We start from the raw sequence: 18052 nt of genomic DNA, 5'->3' as shown, positions 1-18052 counted from the left end.
GATAACCCTGGAGGCAAAAAAAAAAAAAAAGGTATTTTATTTAATTTCTTTTTTTTAAGCCCCTGGCCATGGTTAATTATGCACATCAGTACATACAGTCCTGGGATCAAACTCGGAGCCTCGAATATGCAAGTCCTGTACTTTACCACTTGAGCTGTTTCTCAAGGGTGTCTGTTTATTCAGTGAGAGATCAAAGCCAGAGAAGAGTGGTGCTCTGGAATTCCAGGGATGCTTCTCCAGGACTCAAACCCAGAGCCTCAGGTGTGCAAGGCCTGCACTCTATCACTAAACCCTCTGGGGTCCTAAATACCTTTTTTTTTTTTTTTGCCTCCAGGGTTATCACTGGGGCTCAGTGCCAGCATTACAAATCCACTGAACCAGGAGGTCATTTTATTAGCTAGGACAGAGAGAAATTGAGAGGGGAGAGAGAGAGAGAGGAAGAGAGAAAGAGAGGCACCTGAAGACCTGCTTTACCACTTGTGAAGTTCCCCCCCTCCCCGCAGGTGGCCAGCCGGGGGCTTGAACCAAGATCCTTGCGCTTAGTACTATGTACGCTTAACCTGGTGTGCCACCCCCACCCCCAAAAACTTTTCTATGGCAACCCAACAGCCAAGTGGATGGGCAGACTGCAGAGTTTTTGACAATGAGACAGATGGCATTAAAGAAAAGAAGAAAGGGTCAGGGTCATGATATAGTTGGCCGAGTGCACATGTCACCATGCACAAGGACCTGGGTTCAAGCCCCTGGTCCTCACCTATAGGAAAGGAAGCTGCAGCTTACAAATTGTTGACTAATCATGAACCTAAAGGCTAGAATATTGCAGATGAAGATTTGGGGTGTCTGTTTTGGAAATAGCTAGTAAGTCTATTTTAGATATACTCCAAAGGGTCCATGACTTTATTAGTTTTTGCCTGGGCCTGGCATCTGATATGCAGGTGGTTCTTTTTTTCAGCCACCAGATTCCAGATGCTACCATGATGCCAACAGGACTTCCCTGGGCAGACAACCCCACCAGTGTGTCCTAGAGTCCCAGTTCCTCAGAGCCCCGTCTCACTAAGGAAAGAGAGAGACAGGCTGGGAGTATGGATCAACTTGCCAACGCCCATGTTCAGCAGGGAAGCAATTGCAGAAGCCAGACCTTCCACCTTCTGCACCCCATAATGACCCTGGGTCCATGCTCCCAGAGGGTTAGAGAATAGGAAAGCTCTCAGGGGAGGGGATGAGATGCAGAGTTCTGATGGTGGGAATTGTACCCCTCTTATCCTATGGTTTTTGTCCGTTTCTATTTTATAAATAAAAATTAAAAAAAAAAAGAAAAGGAAAAGTCATGTTCTGTGTGGCATGGGTTGTGTGTGGCACTCACTCATTTGACTCTGCCGTTTCCCCACAGATGTGGAAAGGAAGAGCTGGAGAACCTTTGCTCAGGGCTGAAGAGCAGCCGCCAGCTCCGAGAACTCAGCCTCCGATTCTGTGGTCTGGGGCCCCAGAGCGGGCCTGGGCTCGGCTCCCTGGCACAAGGAAGCACTGTTTGGTGAGAGGTTCTCCTGCCTCCCCCGGCCCCACCCACATACTGTCTTGTTTGTCTTTGAAGGTTTTTTTTTTTCTCTTTTTTCAGTGGTTTACAAAATAACAGGTCCAATTCCACATTGTTCCCACCACCAGAGCTGTGACCCCATTCCCTCCACTGGAAACTGCAGTAGTTCTCCCAAGGTCGTGGGTACGGGCTGACTATTATGTCTATAACTGTCTCTACGTTTCTCTATCTTCTTGCCCATTTTTTTCTTTTTTTGCCTCCAGGATTATCGCTGGGGCTTGGTGCCGGCACTACAAATCCACTGCTCCTGGAGGCTACTTTTTCTCCCTTTTTAATTTATTTAATTTAATTTTTTATGTTCTTTTTTAAAATTTCTTTATTGGGGAATTAATGTTTTACATTCAACAATAAATACAATATTTTGTACATGCATAACATTTCTCAGTTTTCCATATAACAATACAACCCCCACTAGGTCCTCTGTCATCCTTCTTGGACCTGTATTCTCCCCTCCCACCCACCCCAGAGTCTTTTACTTTGGTGCAATATGCCAATTCCATTTCAGGTTCTACTTGTGTTTTCTCTTCTGATCTTGTTTTTCAACTTCTGCCTGAGAGTGAGATCATCCCATATTCATCCTTCTGTTTCTGACTTATTTCACTTAACATGAATTTTTCAAGGTCCATCCAAGATCGGCTGAAAACGGCGAAGTCACTGTTTTTAATAGCTGAGTAGTATTCCATTGTGTATATATACCACAACTTGCTCAGCCACTCATCTGTTGTTGGACACCTGGGTTGCTTCCAGGTTTTGGCTATTACAAATTGTGCTGCCAAGAACATATGTGTACACAAATCTTTTTGGATGGATGTGTTGGGTTCCTTAGGCTATATCCCCAGGAGAGGAATTGCAGGGTCATAGGGCAGGTCCATTTCTAGCCTTCTGAGAGTTCTCCAGACTGTTCTCCACAGAGGCTGGACCAATTGACATTCCCACCAGCAGTGCAGGAGGGTTCCTTTGACCCCACACCCTCTCCAGCATTTGCTGCTGTTACCTTTTCTGATGTGTGACATTCTTACAGGAGTGAAGTGGTATCTTGTTGTTGTCTTTATTTGCATTTCTCTGACAATCAGAGACTTGGAGCATTTTTTCATGTGTTTCTAGACCTTTTGGATCTCTTCTGTAGTGAATATTCTGTCCATGTCTTCCCCCCATTTTTGGATGGGGTTATTTGTTTTACATTTCCCCTTTTGTTGCCCTTGTTATTATTGTTGTTGTTGTTGTTGTTGTTGTCATTGTTGTTGGATAGGACAGAGAGAAATCGAGAGAGGAGGGAAGACAGAGAGGGGGCGAGAAAGATAGACACCTGCAGACCTGCTTCACCGCTTGTGAAGCGACACCCCTGCAGGTGGGGAGCTGGAGGCTCAAACCCAGATCTTTACACTGGTCCTTGCGCTTCATGCCATGTGCACTTAACCCCCTGCACTACCGTCCGCTCCCCTCCCCCTATTCTTTCTATAGTCCTGCCGTCTCTTTCTTTCTGAGTCACACCTACATCTATTGTTACTTCAGAATGTCCTTTCTTTTTTTCCTCTTCTCTCTCTGGGTCCTGATGGCATGGGGGTTCAGAGCCCTCTGGTCATCTTCCCCTTATCATTTCTCCCCCACTGGGAGTATGGACCAAAATTCTTTTTGAAGTGCAGAAGGTGGGAGTTCTGGCTTCTGTACTTGCTTCTCTGCTGGACATGGGCATTGGCAGGCTGGGGGGCAGGAGTTCAAGCTCCTGGTCCCCACCTGCAAGGGGAAAGCTTTGCAAGTGGTGAAGCAGGTCTCTCCCCCTCTCTATCTCCCCCTTCCCTTTCTATCAAAATAATTAATTAATGTTAAAAATAAAGTATACACAAAAGGGGTCTGGGTGGTGATACAATGGGTAAAACATGTAAGTTACCCCATGTGAGGACCCAGGTTCAAGGCCCCAGTTCCCACCTGCATGGCGGAAGCTTCACAAGTAGTGGAGCTGGCTGCAGGCATCTCTCTCCCCCTCTCCCTCTGTCACCCTCTCTCTGTCATGAAGAAAAAAAAAAAGGCTAAGGAGATAGCATAATGGCTATGTAAAAAGACTCATGCCTGAGACCAAGACTCCAGGTTCAACCCCCATACCACCATAAGCCAGAGCCGAACTCAGCAGTACTCTGGTAAAAAAGGGGAAAAAATCAGGAGTGGAGGATTCCTCATGTAGGTATTAAGCCCCAACAACAACACTAGTGAGAGAGAGGGGGGTGGAGGGCCAGCCAGCAGTTCTGCTGGAGATTCAAAGGGGTCATCTGACTGTGACTCAACCCTCTGGCAGGGCTCCCAGGCCTCCATCTCATGACCTGGAGTAGGATGACTCTTCACTTCCGATACCATGACTAGACCTCTTCTTTCGTAAGATGAAGACTTTAAATCTGAAGGAGTGAAAACAGCATCTGTGCCAGCAAAATAGCTCCCCTGGATGGTGCCCTTGCTTTGCCATGCACATGACACGGGTTCAAGCCTGGTCCCCACTGATCAGCTCTGGAGGAAGCTTGCATGCTGTGGTGTCATTCCTTCTCTCTATTTCTCTGTCTCTCTCTTTTTTTTTTTTAAGATTTTTTTTCCTTTTTTAAATTTTTTTTTTAACTAGAGCACTGCTCAGCTCTGGCTTGTTGGTGGTGCAGGGGATTGAACCTGGGACTTTGGAGCCTCAGGCAGGAGAGCCTCTTTGCATAACCATTATGCTATCTACCACTGCTCTGTCTCTCTTTTTATATCTTAAAAAATCTGAGGGGAGTCGGGCGGTAGCGCAGCGGGTTAAGCGCAGGTGGCGCTAAGCACAAGGACCAGCGGAAGGATCCCGGTTCGAGCCCCCGGCTCCCCACCTGCAGGGGAGTCACTTCACAGGCGGTGAAGCAGGTCTGCAGGTGTCTGTCTTTCTCTCCCCCTCTCTGTCTTCCCCTCCTCTCTCCATTTCTCTCTGTCCTATCCAACAACAATGACATCAATAATAACTACAACAATAAAACAACAAGGGCAACAAAAGGAATAAATAAATAAATAAAATTTAAAAAAAAATCTGAGGTGCAATGACTGGTGTAAGGATCCTGGTTCAAGCCCCTGGCTCCTCACCTGCAGGGGGGTCGCTTCACAAGTGGTGAAGCAGATCTGCAGGAGTCTGTCTTTTTCTCCCCCTCTCTGTCTTCCCCTCCTCTCTCCAATTCTCTCTGTCCTATCCAACAACAATAACAGTAATAACAACAACAATTATATACAACAAGGGCAGCAAAAGGAAAAAAATGGCCTCCAGGTGCAGCAGTCGAACAGTGGATTTGTAGTGCAGGTACCGAGCCCCAGCGATAACCCTGGAGGAAAAAAAAAAAATCAGCCAGGGAGCTTGGTGGTAGGCTACCCAGTAGAGCACACTCATCACCCAGGTTCAAGCCCCTAACCCCCAACTGCAGAGAGGGCAGCTTCTCAAGCTATGGAGCAGTGCTGCTGGTGTCTCTTCTCTCTCTTGTTATGCTGCTTTGCTCTTGAGTAACTAGAAGGGCAGAGGCCAGGGCCTGAGAGAGCTCACTGGGCAGAGCCACCTTGCCACACACGTGAGCCCCAGCACCACATATGATGGCATGGATCTCTCTCTCTCTCTTTCTCTCGTTGGCTCTATTGTGCAAAACACACACACACAGAGGAACTGTGGAGTCATTGTGCATGCACTGAACCTCAGCAATAGTTTTAGTGACCAAAAAAAAAAAAAAAAAAAGGATGGAGGGGTGGTCCAGGAGGTAGTACAGTGGATAAAGCATTGGATTCTCAAGCATGAGGTCCCAAGTTCAATCCCCGGCAGCACATGTACCAGAGTGATGTCTGGTTCTTTCTCTCCTCCTATCTTTCTCATGAATAAATAAATAAATTCTTAAAAATAAAAAAAAGGATGGAGCAAAGGGAGAGAGGAAGGGAAGGGAAGGGAAGGGAAGGGAAGGGAAGGGAAGGGAAGGGAAGGGAAGGGAAGGGAAGGGAAGGGAAGGGAAGGGAAAGGAAGGGTGGACAGTGCCTGCCTCCTCCACAGCATACTGCATCTGGATGGTAATAACCTGCAGAGCTCGGGAGCCCTGGCCCTGCTCAGGCCCTTAGCGGAATTCGCAGAGACCCAGGGCACAGCGCAGCCAGCCAAGTCCTCTGACACCCCACAGCTGCTCCAGGGTGAGTGCTGGGGGAGGGGGGGTCCCTGAAAGAAGGAAACTTGAAAAAGTGGCCTTCCCAGTGGCCGGTGGAGAGTCTTCCCTAAGTATCAGTGAGCCCTCAGGGATGCCTTCGTCCTGGGCTTCAGAACCTGGGACTGTGGAGGAAGAGTGGGTGATGGGTGATGGGTGATGGGGCTCAGAGCTGCGCAGGAGCCATGCTCTGGGTGGAGGAGAGGCCACTGTCACCTGCAGTACACCTTCTCGTAATGCAGCAGGGCGGGAAAGAGAAAGAAAGGAGAGGAGTCTAGAGCAACCCCAAGGTGACAGATAATATACCTTTCCCTCTCTCTCTCCCTTCCTTCCTTCTTTCCTTCCTTCCCTCCTTCCTCCATCTTTCTCTCATCCTCTCTTTTTTTTTCTTTTTTCTTTCCTTCCTTCCTTCCTTTTTTTTTTTGTTTTGTTTCTTTCCTTCTCTGCATAGGGAGGGAGAGACAAAACAGCTCTGGGCTTGAGTGCCAAAGCACCTCCTGTGTGGTACACAGCTTAAACCTCAGTAGCACAAGGTCCTGCTCATGTTTTTCAAAAAGTGCCCCCTCTCTGATGCGTTCTTATGAATCCCAGAGGCTTGGAGCCTTTTTAATTATTTTTTTTTTAATGGAGCAAAGGTTGGCTTTGTGATGTAAAGAAATTTCACTGGGAAGAAGTCGGGTGGCAGCAGGTTGGTTAAATGCAGATGGTGTGAAACGCCAAGGACCAGCACAAGGATCCCGGTTCAAGCCCCTGGCTCCCCACCTGCAGGGGAGTCGCTTCACAGGCGGTGAAGCAGATATGCAGGTGTCTGTCTTTCTCTCCCCCTCTCTGTCTTCCTCTCCTCTCTCCATTTCTCTCTGTCCTAACAACATCAGTAACAACAGTAATAACTACAACAATGAAAAACAAGGGCAACAAAAGGGAAAATAAATAAATAAATAAATAAATAAATATAAAAATTAAAAAAGAGAGAGAATTTTCACTGGGATTTGCAGGACAGCTTGGGGCAGGGGCGGGGGTGCTTGGTTATAGGCTGTCAAGCACTGGAGGAGAGAAACATAGAGAAAGAGGCCTAAACTGAAGTGAATGCAACTTTGACAGTGAAGACAACACCCAGTAGCAAAGTGTGTCCAAGACCTGATCAGGGGCTGGAAAGATAACATATTGCTTATGCAAGTCTTGCATACCTGAGGCAACTAGGACCCAGGTTCAATCCTTCAGTCCCTGGTATCACTGTAAGCTAGAGCTGAGCTCTCTCTCTCTCTCTCTCTGTCTCTCTCATTAAAATAAAAGCAGAGAGCATTTTATTTATTTTTTTTTTCTGAGTTCCCCATGTTTATTAAGATATAAGTTAGCGAGAGCATTTTATTTTATTAAAACATTTTATTTATTTATTTTATTTATTTAACCTGAGCGGTACTCAGCTCTGGCTTATGGCAGTGCTAGCAATTGAATCTGAGATCTCAGAATCTCAGGTATGAAAATCTTTTTTGCATAACTATTATACTGTCTCCCCAGCCCTGATGAAACTATTTTAAAGTAAGCATTTGGATAGGATTTGTAAATCTCTTTGACTTACACAGCTGGAGAGAGAGGACAGCCAACTCTGAGCCACACCACAGCCTTAGCTGAAGCCTTATCCACAAAGACTGCATCAGGGAAGAAGAAAACAAAGAAGAGAAAAAAAGGTATTTGTTGTTGTTTTTAACTATTCTCCCCACTCCCTTGATCTTGCAAATCACTTCCTCTTTCCCCAGGGTGTGTGTGTGTGTGTGTGTGTGTGTGTGTGTGTGTGTGTGTGTGTGTGTGTTGAGTGTGTGTGTAAAGTTCAAGTGGGCCCAGAGGAACTGTCCTTGGCACATCAAAAAGCCACAAATTCAGGAGGCTGGGAGCTCCCCATGTATGAGGAAGACTTTCGTGGTCCAAGGTGTTTATTGGAGGGTCTTTGGTAGAAGAACTCTGCTTATTTCCAAATAAAAGGGCAGATGGTGCTGGTTTCCAGCAACCTTGTGGGGCAGGGGAGAGAGTCCAGATGGCTTCCATTAGGTCCTGATTAGAAACAGCCCAAGTGTTTCCATACTGGTCCCTTTCTGGACAGGAGACTTTTGGCCTCATGCTTAGAAAATTGAAAAGCTGGGAGTCAGGCGGTAGCACAGCGGGTGAAGCACACGTGGCACAAAGCGCAAAGACCAGCATCAGGATCCCAGTTCGAGCCCCCGGCTCCCCACCTCAGGGGAGTCACTTCACAGGCGGTGAAGCAGGTCTGCAGGTGTCTATCTTTCTCTCCCTCTGTCTTCTCCCTCCTCTCTCCATTTCTCTCTGTCCTATCTAACAACAACGACAACAATAATAACTATAACAATAAAACAGCAAGGGCAACAAAAGGGAATAAATAAATAAAATAAATATTAAAAAAAAAGAAAATTGAAAAGCTCTATTTGGAAGCTTGACACTCTTGGTTGCTTCTCTGCAAATGCTTCATTCCAACAAGCTGACAATTTGGTATTTAGTAGTTGTGGGTAAGTGGAGAGAAGCAACATCATGTTCCCTGTCTGTGCTTGCAGAAGATAAGTTATCTGTCTATCCACACCTGTCTCAGGTCCAGGCATCACTGAAAATGATGTATCATCCCATGAGTGATTCTTAAAGTTGTGGGTTGTCCTAGGCACCCAGAGGGCTTGTGAAAACACAACTCGTATGGTCCCTTTCTTCCACCAAGGTGAACCTTTGTGTGTGTGTGTGTGTGTGTGTGTGTGTGTGTGCACATGTGTGCGCATGTGTGTTTCTCTCTCTCTCTCTCTCTCTCTCTCTCTCTCTGTTGTTTTCACTGGGCTATGTTGTTTTCGCCGGGTTGGCTTCACGGGCTGGTAACAGACGACCAGGGACTCATGGTTGAGCTGTAGGCAGTATCTTTTTATTCATGCAGAACGCAGCACAATCTAAGCCCAGCTAAGCTAAACTAAGCTACTACAAACAATCTTGTCCTTATAAATATACTAGCCCAGTAGGGTGGGAACAGGATGCGACGCAGAGAGGGTGGAGAGAAAAGTGACTGGTGAAAATCAGGGTATGACAAGGAGAGGGGGCAGAGCAAAAACATATCATGAACCAGTGGGGATTGAACCAATGCCCTGGAGGGAGGGTGGTGCTTGTTAACAGCGGTTATGTAAATAGAATGAAGTGGTTATGTAAATAGAATACAGTGTTAAGCAGGGGGTATTAGACCAATGAAACAGAAGGGGTCTCATGCATACCAACACTCTCTCTCTGCTTTTATTTTTCATTAGCATGAAAGAAGGAACGTGAGCAACCCTCTGACACATGCAACTCTAGGGATAGAACTCAGGACCTCTGGCTTTCAAGTCCTCTACTCCAGTCACTGTGCTACCTTCTGCACCCCCCTCCCCCAAGGTTCTCAATCATCAGGTGGAGGAAAGATTAGAGAAGTGGAGACAGAGTCAAGGTACACCCAGTAAAGTACACATATTACCCTGCACAGGGACCTGGGTTCAAGTCCCGGTCACCACCTGCAGGGGGGATGCTTCATGAGTGTCCTGTGAAGCAGGTCTGCAGGTATTTGTCTTTCTCTGTTTGTCCTCTACCCTCTGTTTCACTCTGTCACTATCCAATGAATAAATAAATAAAGGCAGGGGTAGATATCATAATGGTTATGCAAAGAGATTCTCATGCCTGAGGTTCCAAAGTTCTAGTTTCAGTGTGCTGCACCATCACAGTCAGAGCTGAGCAGTGCTCAGGTACTGTAAAAAATAAAAATTTAAAATAATGGGTACACAAAATTTTTAGTGGTGGGTGTGATGTGGAACTACACACTGTAATCCTACAATCTTGTAGTCTACTAATAATCACAAATAAAAAAATGAAGAAAATAGGGGGAGTCTAGCGGTAGCGCAGTGGGTTAAGTGCCCGTGACTCAAAGTGCAAAGACTGACTTAAGGATCCCAGTTCGAGGCCCCAGCTCCCCACCTGCAGGGGAGTCACTTCACAGGTGATGAAGCAGGTTTGCAGGTGTCTGTCTTTCTCTCCCCCTCTCTGTCTTCCCCTCCTCTCTCCATTTCTCTCTGTCCTATCCAACAACAATGACATCAATATCAAGAACAACAAGACCTACAACAAAAACAACAAAAACAAAGAAAAAAAAAAAAAGAGGGGCTGGTCGGTGGCACATCTAGTTGAGCATACACGTGACCATGCACAAGGATCCGGGTTCTAGCCTCCACTCCCCACCGGCAGGAGGGACACTTCATGAATTGTAAACAGGTTTTCGGGTGTCTCTCTTTTTGTCTCCCTATCTCTCTCTCCTCTCTCAATTTCTCTCTAATAAAATAGAAAGAGGAAAAAATTAAAAGGGGAAAAAATGGCCATTCATAGCTGTGGATTCATAGTGCCAGCACTGAGTCCCAGCAACAACCCTGGTGGCAATATCATAATTAATAAACATAAACACATAAAATAAAAAAGAGAAACAAAAACTGTGGGATAGGTACTCAATGGAATGGCATCGAGCCTTTCAGAAGAAAACAGAACTAGAAGTGATCATGATAAATGAACTGAGACGTGAAGGACAAGTACTGAGTAGGTTCATTTGTGTGTGAGTATAAATAATGAAAAAAAATGAACTTGCAAAAATAATAATAATGAAACCAAACTGACTCTTAGAGTCGGTGAAAATCATAATGGTTATTGGGGGCATGGGGAAGGGATCTGGCTGGTGGGTGGAAGGGTCTCTCTAATGGGATGGCTTGAAACGTGGGTGGTGACTATGGTGAATCTTACACAGATGTGCAGGTGTAAAACTATACTGAAGGGCTAAGGAGATAATATACTGATGATGCAAAAAGTCTTTCATACCTGAGGCACCAAAAGTCCCGGTTCAATCTCCAGCACCACCATAAGCCAGAGCTGAGCGGTGCTCTGGTTAAACAATAAATAAGTAAATAAATAATAAAATAAGGGTCGGGCAGTGGCACACCAGGTTAAGCAAACATTGTATGAAGCTCAAGGACCCACAAAAGGATCCCAGTTTGAGCCCCTGGTTCCCCACCTACAGGAGTGTCTCGGTCTATCTCTCTCTCTTTCTCTCCCCCTGCCTCTTGATTTCTCTCTCTGTCCTATTTAATGGAAAAGGGGGGGGGCTGCCAGGAGTACCACTGCTCCACTTTGGAGCTGGCACCAAGCCCCAGTAATAACTCTGGAGGACAGAGGGGGAGGGAGAAATAATAACACTATACTGCGTTAAGCACATATAGTGTGAAGTGCAAAACCCGCTGAAGGATCCCAGTTTGAGCCCCCGGGCTCCCCACCTGCAGGGGTGGGGGTGGCTTCACAAGCGCTGAAGCAGGTCTGCAGGTGTCTATCTTTCCTCCCTCTGTCTCCCCCCCCCTCAATTTCTCTGTCATATCCAACAATGACAGCAGCAACAACAACAGCGACAATGACAACAGCAGCAACAATGGGAAAAAATGACCACAGGCACAGTGGATTCATAGCGCAGGCACTGAATCCCAGCAATAACCCTGGAGGAAAAAAAAAACAAAAACTGAAAATAAAAGGAACAGTATCTGCACAAGATACAGCTTCCCTGAGCGTCTTTCTGCCTGCCTTGGTCAATGTTCTAGAAACACCCAACAAGAACTCAGGAGTATCCAGTCCCTTGGGTGGCTCTGCTTCTCAGTTCAAGTGCCACGATAGCCTCCAGGTTGTTTTCATTCTTGCAGAGTGAGGACCCGGAGGGCCAGGGCACTGCACAAACCTCCAGAGAGCAACACAAACCCCACGTGAAATGTCTAGTCCACACACTTGGCATCAGTCAGACCCTTCCTCCCACACCAGTGCCACCCCTAGAGGGGCGCATTCACCTCCCCAAATAAGGCCTTATTGCCTCGGTAAACTAGCCACACTGAGAGGAATGCTGGCTGGTGGTGGTGAGGAACGCAGGGGTCAAGTTCAGGAGCCAAGATGCAATCTTCAAAACAGCTCTGTTCGTTCCAGAGCAGGAAGTTGCCCGTTTCAATCCGGAGATTGTTTTCCTTGGGCATCTCCCCTGCAGTGAGAGCTAAACAATGGAAACCTTTCCACCAGGGTGGGCTGTAGGGTCTGAGTGTGAGTCGGCCAGCACTTGGCTTCCTGAAGGTCCGCAGTCAAGCCCACGCCACCCATATTCTGGTTTATCAACCGCTGGTGATAACATAGGACGTCATGTGCCTGCCTTGTTGATGGAAAGAAGCTATTTTTAGCCAGGTTGGAACAGATCAGCCTCCACAAAAAGATCTTTCCAGGACTAGGTCCTCACAGATGCCTATCTGAGTCATGCCTCAGCAAACATTCTGAGGCCGCCCTCCCTGGTGAGGGAGAACTTAAATAGCCTCTCTGGAGGACATTCTGGTTCCATGAACGTTGACATGCACGTCGTCTTAAGAGTGCTGGGCCCACAAGGGAGACAGAGCTGTTTCTGGAAAGAATGAGACAAGGTTTGTCCACTAGGAAGAAGGGGGCATTCCAGGCCATGGGAACTGTAAGGGACCAAAGCTCCGAGGGTGAAAGTCCTCAGTGAGCCGGGCACACAGGAAATGTGACGCCCACTTCTGTGTGGTCAATGGAAGAATGGTTGGAGATGTTGCTAGGAGAAGTGAGTGGACCTGCATGGGCTGAAGGCAACACTGCCAAGGAATTAGGCTCTCTCCTGTGTGCCAAGGGGCACCATGGTTTGGAAGAAATGCACTGATGGAATGAAAATTGGGCTTTTGTGAAGAACCTTCAGTACTTTCTAGAGAGAGGAACATGGTGACTTTGGGAAAATAGTTTGAAGATTTTGCAGTAGTTCATACAAATGAAGAAAAAGTACAGAAGTGAGGCTTGTGATGAGGAGAGAGAGCTGACATGTATTCAAGAGGGAGGACTGACAGGCCCTAGAAGCCAGTTCAATGAGGGTAATAAGAAAGGTTATAAATGTAGGGCCAGGCAGTGGTGCACCTGGTTAAGTGCTCACATTATAGTGCTCAAGGACCCATGTTCAAGACCCTGGTCCCCACCTGCAGTAGGAAAACTTCAAGAGTGGTGAAGTAGGGCTGCTGGTGTGTCTGCCTCTCTCCCTTTCTGTCTCCCCCTCTCCTCTCAATTTCTGTTTCTATAAAATAATAAATGAATAAAAAATATTTAAAAAGAAAGAAAAGAAAGGTTCTGAAAAGCTCTGATCTAAAAAGGTAAACTTAATTGAGTTTTGGTAGTAAAACAGAAGTAGCTGTTTTAAAATTCCAGAAATATTTTTCTCATAGCAATCAAGAAAAAAGTGGAAGATCTGGCTGAAACTGGCCCTTGGCTAGTGAAATTGCACCTGGCAGATAACGGCATAGATGGAAAAGGAAAAGGAGGAGAAAGTGGCCTGTTGGAATTCATTCAGATTTTAACATGGTAAGTAACCAGTAAAGAAGTCCTGCAAGTTAATCTTCCAAAGCCAAGTGTCTGGACATTGGAGCACCGTGAGTCATTATTTGCCTCCACTGAAGCTTGGTGCTGACGCTATGAATCCACTGCTCCTGGAGACCTTTTTTTTTTTTCTTCCATTTTTATTGAATAGGACAGAGATAAATTAAGAGAGGAGGGGAAGACAGAGAGGGGGAGAGGAAGACAGACACCTGCAGACCTGCTTCACCGCTTGTGAAGTGACCCCCCTGCAGGTAGGGAACCGGGGCTCCAACAGGGATCTTTGCACAGGTCCTTGCACTTCATACTATGTGCTCTTCACCTGGTGGGTGTGCTGGAGCCCGGCCCTCTGGTCCCCTGTATATCTTAGCAGAGACAGGGTGGGGGGGTGGGGGGAGGGTTTCAGCTCTGACAGGGAAACAGGGAACTGGCTTTGTCGGACTTGCTTTGCGGGCGGAAGACAGACGACCAGGGACTCGTGGCTGAGCTGGGACCGCAGTTCAGTCTTTATTTATGAGCGGAGATGCAGTCCAACAACCTAATCACAACACAATTCTGTCCTGCATCTCTCCTACTTCCCTCCTGAGGGGGAAGAGTCAGGAACAAAGGAAATACGTATGACAGGGGGTGGGGAGAAGGAAAAAGCACCAACCAGCGAGGGCCAAACCAATATCCCAGAGGCAGGAGGGTGCCCAGCCAACAGTGGACTTGCAAACAGGACACATCACAAGCAACACAAAGCGAACCCAATGTGATGATAAAAACAGAAGGTCTCACAAGCAGAATCCAGAAGCATACCAACATGGCTTGGTCTTGGGCTATAATCTCAAGGGAGGCCTGACATAATATAGATGGTCTGATGGGGCCGGCAAATTGGCTCACTTGGATGATGCACTGTTCTGCCACGTATGTGACCCAGATTCAAACCCAGCCCCCACTGCACTGGAGAAAGCTTTGGTGTGTGTGTGTGTGTGTGTGTGTGTGTGTGTGTGTCCGTGTCCCTCCCTCTCTCTCTCTTTGAAAAAGCGCAGAGCAGTAAAGTCTGAGCAATGTACACATGTATGCATGCACGATGGTTTGACAGTTGATATGAACTCAGACTCCAAAGGTCCGGCCTCCAGACTCTTTTCCCCTAATGCCTGAACACAATGTGAGGTTCTTTCTGTGTGGCCTGGGGGAAAGGGCAGCCCACACAAGACTTGTCCCAGCCTCCTTGGACACAAGGGTGTAGCAATTCTTGCCACCCCTCCCCCTGGAAAGCAGGCTCTTGCTGTTTCCTCACTTCTTCTCGGAGAGGATCCTGAGCTTCCTGGAGGAGCTCTGGGATCCCGGTATAAGGAGGAGCAAGGGGGTGTGTGGGGGTGTTGGCCATGCTTCCCTGCTGGAGTCTACTTAGTCTACTTAGTTGGGTATCTTTGTGGGGTGGCTTGTGTGTCAGCATGTATATTGGAAAGTGTGGGAGAGGAAGGGAAGATAGAGAGGGGGAGAGAGAAACACAGATGCAGGTAGGGAGCCAGAGGGCTTACCACCCACCCGTCTACCCACTGGCCCTATTTCCCCATTAGTAGCAATTGGAGGGTCTGTCCTCAACTCCAGATGAGCTCATTTGAGCACAAGAAAGAACATGCCTTTCCTTTGAGAAGAAAGGAAGGACTGGCAAGGCAAGGCAAGGCAAGGCTGGGGAGACATTTTAGTGGTCCTGCAAAAGACTTTCATGCCTGAGGCTCTGTGGTTCCAGGTTCAATCCCCAGTGCCACCATAAGCCAGAGTTGAGCAGTGCTCTGATCTTTCTCTGTGTGAGTGTGTCTCACTCATTAGAATAAAATTAACTATTTTTAAAAAAGAAAGAGAAAGAAAAGAAAGGAGAGGAAAGGAAAGGAGAGGAGGGAAGGGGAGAGAGACCATATTCCAAAACAAGTAGATGGAGCCTCTTTGAGTAGCCTGCTTGGTACAATGTGGTTTATTTTGTCATTTTCTTCTGTCAGCCTGATCACACACTCAACTCACTTAAGGGAACTTGACCTTGGAAACAATGTTGTGGGAGAAAAGGCAGCCGTTGGCATACTAGAAGCCCTGAGAGCCAGGAAGACAGGTAGGGTCTTCCCCCTGACCTCCCCCATCCCATCCTCTCACTCCCAGCTGCCCTCTTCAGACTGTCACAGCTGAGAGGGCTCCTGATGATTCTACAGAAACCAAGTTTCACTGAGTCCCGATCTGGTGCTGTAAGTCATTGTGCCTGCTCAGGAGACGGTTAATTTGCATAAGTGAGAGGTTATTGGTGAACTGCCCACCTGAGAAGTGCGGCTGTGCCCTGAAAAGTCATTAAAGCATCATGTATGGGAGGGCGGGTGGTAGCACAGTGGATTAAATGCATATAGTACAATGCGCAGGGACCAGCATAAGGATCCCAGTTCGAGCCCCGGCTCCCCAACTGCAGGGGGGTTGCTTCACAAGTGGTGAAGCAGGTCTGCAGGTCTCTCTCTCTTCCTACTGCACCCCCCCACCTACCCCCCACCTCCCCCACTCGTCTTCCCCTCCTTCTCTGAGTTTCTCTCTGTCCTATACAGCATAACAACAACAACAATGAATATATCCTGAGTAACTTTTAGGCATCTACATTCTGAATCAAAACATTCATGAATGGGGAAAAAAAAAAGTTTCAAGAACAAAGGACTCCAAATTTGCATGTTGAAAAAGCTCAGTGAATGATACTTCAGAACATTAGGGATAAAGAAGAGAATTAACTTACTTTAAAAAGGGGGAGGTGGTTGAATATGGGGTAGGGAGATAGAATAATGGTTATGCAAAAAAGAGACTTTGATACCTAAAGCGTCAAAGATGCCAGGTCCAATCCCCAGCCCCACCATAAGCCAGAGCTGAGCAGTGCTCTAGACAGCGGTGCAGGTAGTGAGGCTGGCAAGACAGCTCACCTGAGAGGGTGCTGGCCTTGTCATATGCTTACACTCGATGCTGGTATGAGCCTGGTTCCCAGTGTACTGAGGGAAGTATCTGCTATGTGGTGTCTTTCCCTCTCTCCCACTGTCTCTCTTTCTCTGTCTTTGTACCTGAAATAGTCCAGCGTGGTGAAGCTCCATAGACCAAAAAAAGAAAGAGAGAAAGAAAGAAAGGAAGAAAGGAAGGAAGAAAAGAAAGAAAAAGTGCAGTTGATGGTTAGCAAAAGAAGGGCACAAATTGAGTAAAAAAAAAAAAAAAAATGTCAGTCAAGTCTCAGAAGGCTGTTAAGACCCAACCTATCAAATGGAATTGTGACATCTCCTACCCTATTCCTCTTCCCCACCCAGGTAAACTTCCCATCTTAAAAATTAAAGTTACTCCTCAGATCTCTTCAGACACCTTCAGATCTATATGGAAAAACAGCAAGAAATCTAAAATGACACTTAAAAAGAAGAAAAAGGTATGGTTTAAATTGCAACCGTCAAGGGCCATGGTATGATGCCATCAGAACAGACTTTGTGCAGGGTGAAAACCATGAGTATTGGGGTTCTAGCTTCCAGTCCCCTAAACTATCATTCTTTCTAGTGGGTGAAAATTATTATATCAAGGTTCAAGCAGAAAGACAACACAGTCCCCTTAAATACTGGTGTGTATCATGATCCCCACTTTGATTCCTTGCCCAGCCAAGTACCCAAATTCCCCTTCCTGTCTCTAGCTGTTGGGATGAAATGGGGAATTTCCCTACATCCCTTGAAGTGCACTCTGCCTCACAGGGAGTAGTGGTTTGTGTATGTTTACTCACTATTGTTTAGACTTGTGCTTTGCTTTCTCTTTAACTTATGATGTCCTGTTCACTATTTCACAGGTTAAAAACTGAACATAAGGCCCTGGAGATAGCTCAGCCTGTTAAAGCACCAATGTTCATGCCCAAGGCCTCAGAGGCCAAAGGTCCAGTCTCTGATACCACTTTATGCCAGAAGACAGAGACATGTTCTGGTCCTTTCTATCTCCCTCTTCGCTTTCTCTCTTTCCTAGTAAATAAACATTTTTAAACCAAATATGATTGTCATATTTTTCCATTGGATGCTATTTCCTAAGTTGACCAAACATACCTAGGAAGACACCACTTGTTCTGTAAAAAAAAAAAATTCACATGATCCAGGAGGTGGTGCAGTGGATAAGGCATTGGATTCTCAAGCACGAGGTCCTAAGTTCAATCCCCGGCAGCACATGTACCAGAGTGATGTCTGGTTCTTTCTCTCTCTCCTATAATTTCTCATGAATCAATAAATAAAAATCTCTAAAAAAAAAAAAAAAGAAAGAAAATTCACTGTAACCAAGTCCCCTTTTCAATTTCAAGTTCTAACATCTAACAAAACCATTTTATGAAAGCTCATAGTAGTTGTGCTAATCCTACCCTATTTGACCTATAAAATGTGGATTTGATCAGTAGGCTTCAGTAAGAATAAAGAAAGTTCAAGGAAGTTCATCTACGCCGATGACATCTGCTGTGCAACCCAGGCATCCAAGTTCGACATCCTCGAGGAAACACTCACGAAAGACATGTCTCTGATATCTGATTACTGTAAAAAATGGCGACTAATCCCTAGCACTGCAAAAACGGTATCATCTGTTTTCCACGTACACCATGCCTCGGCCTCACGTGAGTTTAATGTGCAGCTTGGCGGTAAGAGAATCCGGCATGAAGCCCAGCCAGTCTATCTTGGTGTTACTCTCCATCGCACCCTGTCATTTCACGAACATGTCATAAAAACTGCAGCAAAGGTGGGCGCGAGGAACAACATCATTGCAAGACTGGCCAGCTCCTCATGGGGTGCGAGCGCCTCCACACTACGATCATCATCTCTGGCATTATGCTATTCCACTGCAG

At 46.5% G+C, this 18052-nt stretch overlaps 1 protein-coding gene across 3 annotated transcripts in view; it reads left to right on the top strand.

The window, feature by feature from the left end:
* LOC132540358 (uncharacterized) overlaps positions 1 to 17219 on the top strand; it is a 31953-nt gene extending 14734 nt beyond the window's left edge. For 2 of the 3 annotated variants that reach the window (XM_060197485.1, XM_060197484.1), the window contains 7 exons: positions 1391 to 1531; positions 5622 to 5755; positions 7350 to 7454; positions 13059 to 13194; positions 15192 to 15298; positions 16509 to 16621; positions 17027 to 17219. In XM_060197485.1, coding sequence (XP_060053468.1) covers positions 1391 to 1531; positions 5622 to 5755; positions 7350 to 7454; positions 13059 to 13194; positions 15192 to 15298; positions 16509 to 16621; positions 17027 to 17038 — 748 coding nt within the window. In that variant the 3' untranslated portion in view covers positions 17039 to 17219. Of the gene's footprint in view, positions 1 to 1390; positions 1532 to 5621; positions 5756 to 7349; positions 7455 to 13058; positions 13195 to 15191; positions 15299 to 16508; positions 16624 to 17026 lie in introns of those variants that run through there. The other variant, XM_060197486.1, reaches the window with a different exon arrangement.
* Positions 17220 to 18052: the final 833 nt, after the last annotated feature.

This window comes from Erinaceus europaeus, chromosome 9 (genome assembly GCF_950295315.1).
Source record: "Erinaceus europaeus chromosome 9, mEriEur2.1, whole genome shotgun sequence".
In the NCBI taxonomy this organism is placed as follows: Eukaryota; Metazoa; Chordata; class Mammalia; order Eulipotyphla; family Erinaceidae; genus Erinaceus; species Erinaceus europaeus.
The sequence above is the reverse complement of the archived record's forward strand: the minus strand, read 5'-3'. Positions and strand labels throughout refer to the sequence as shown.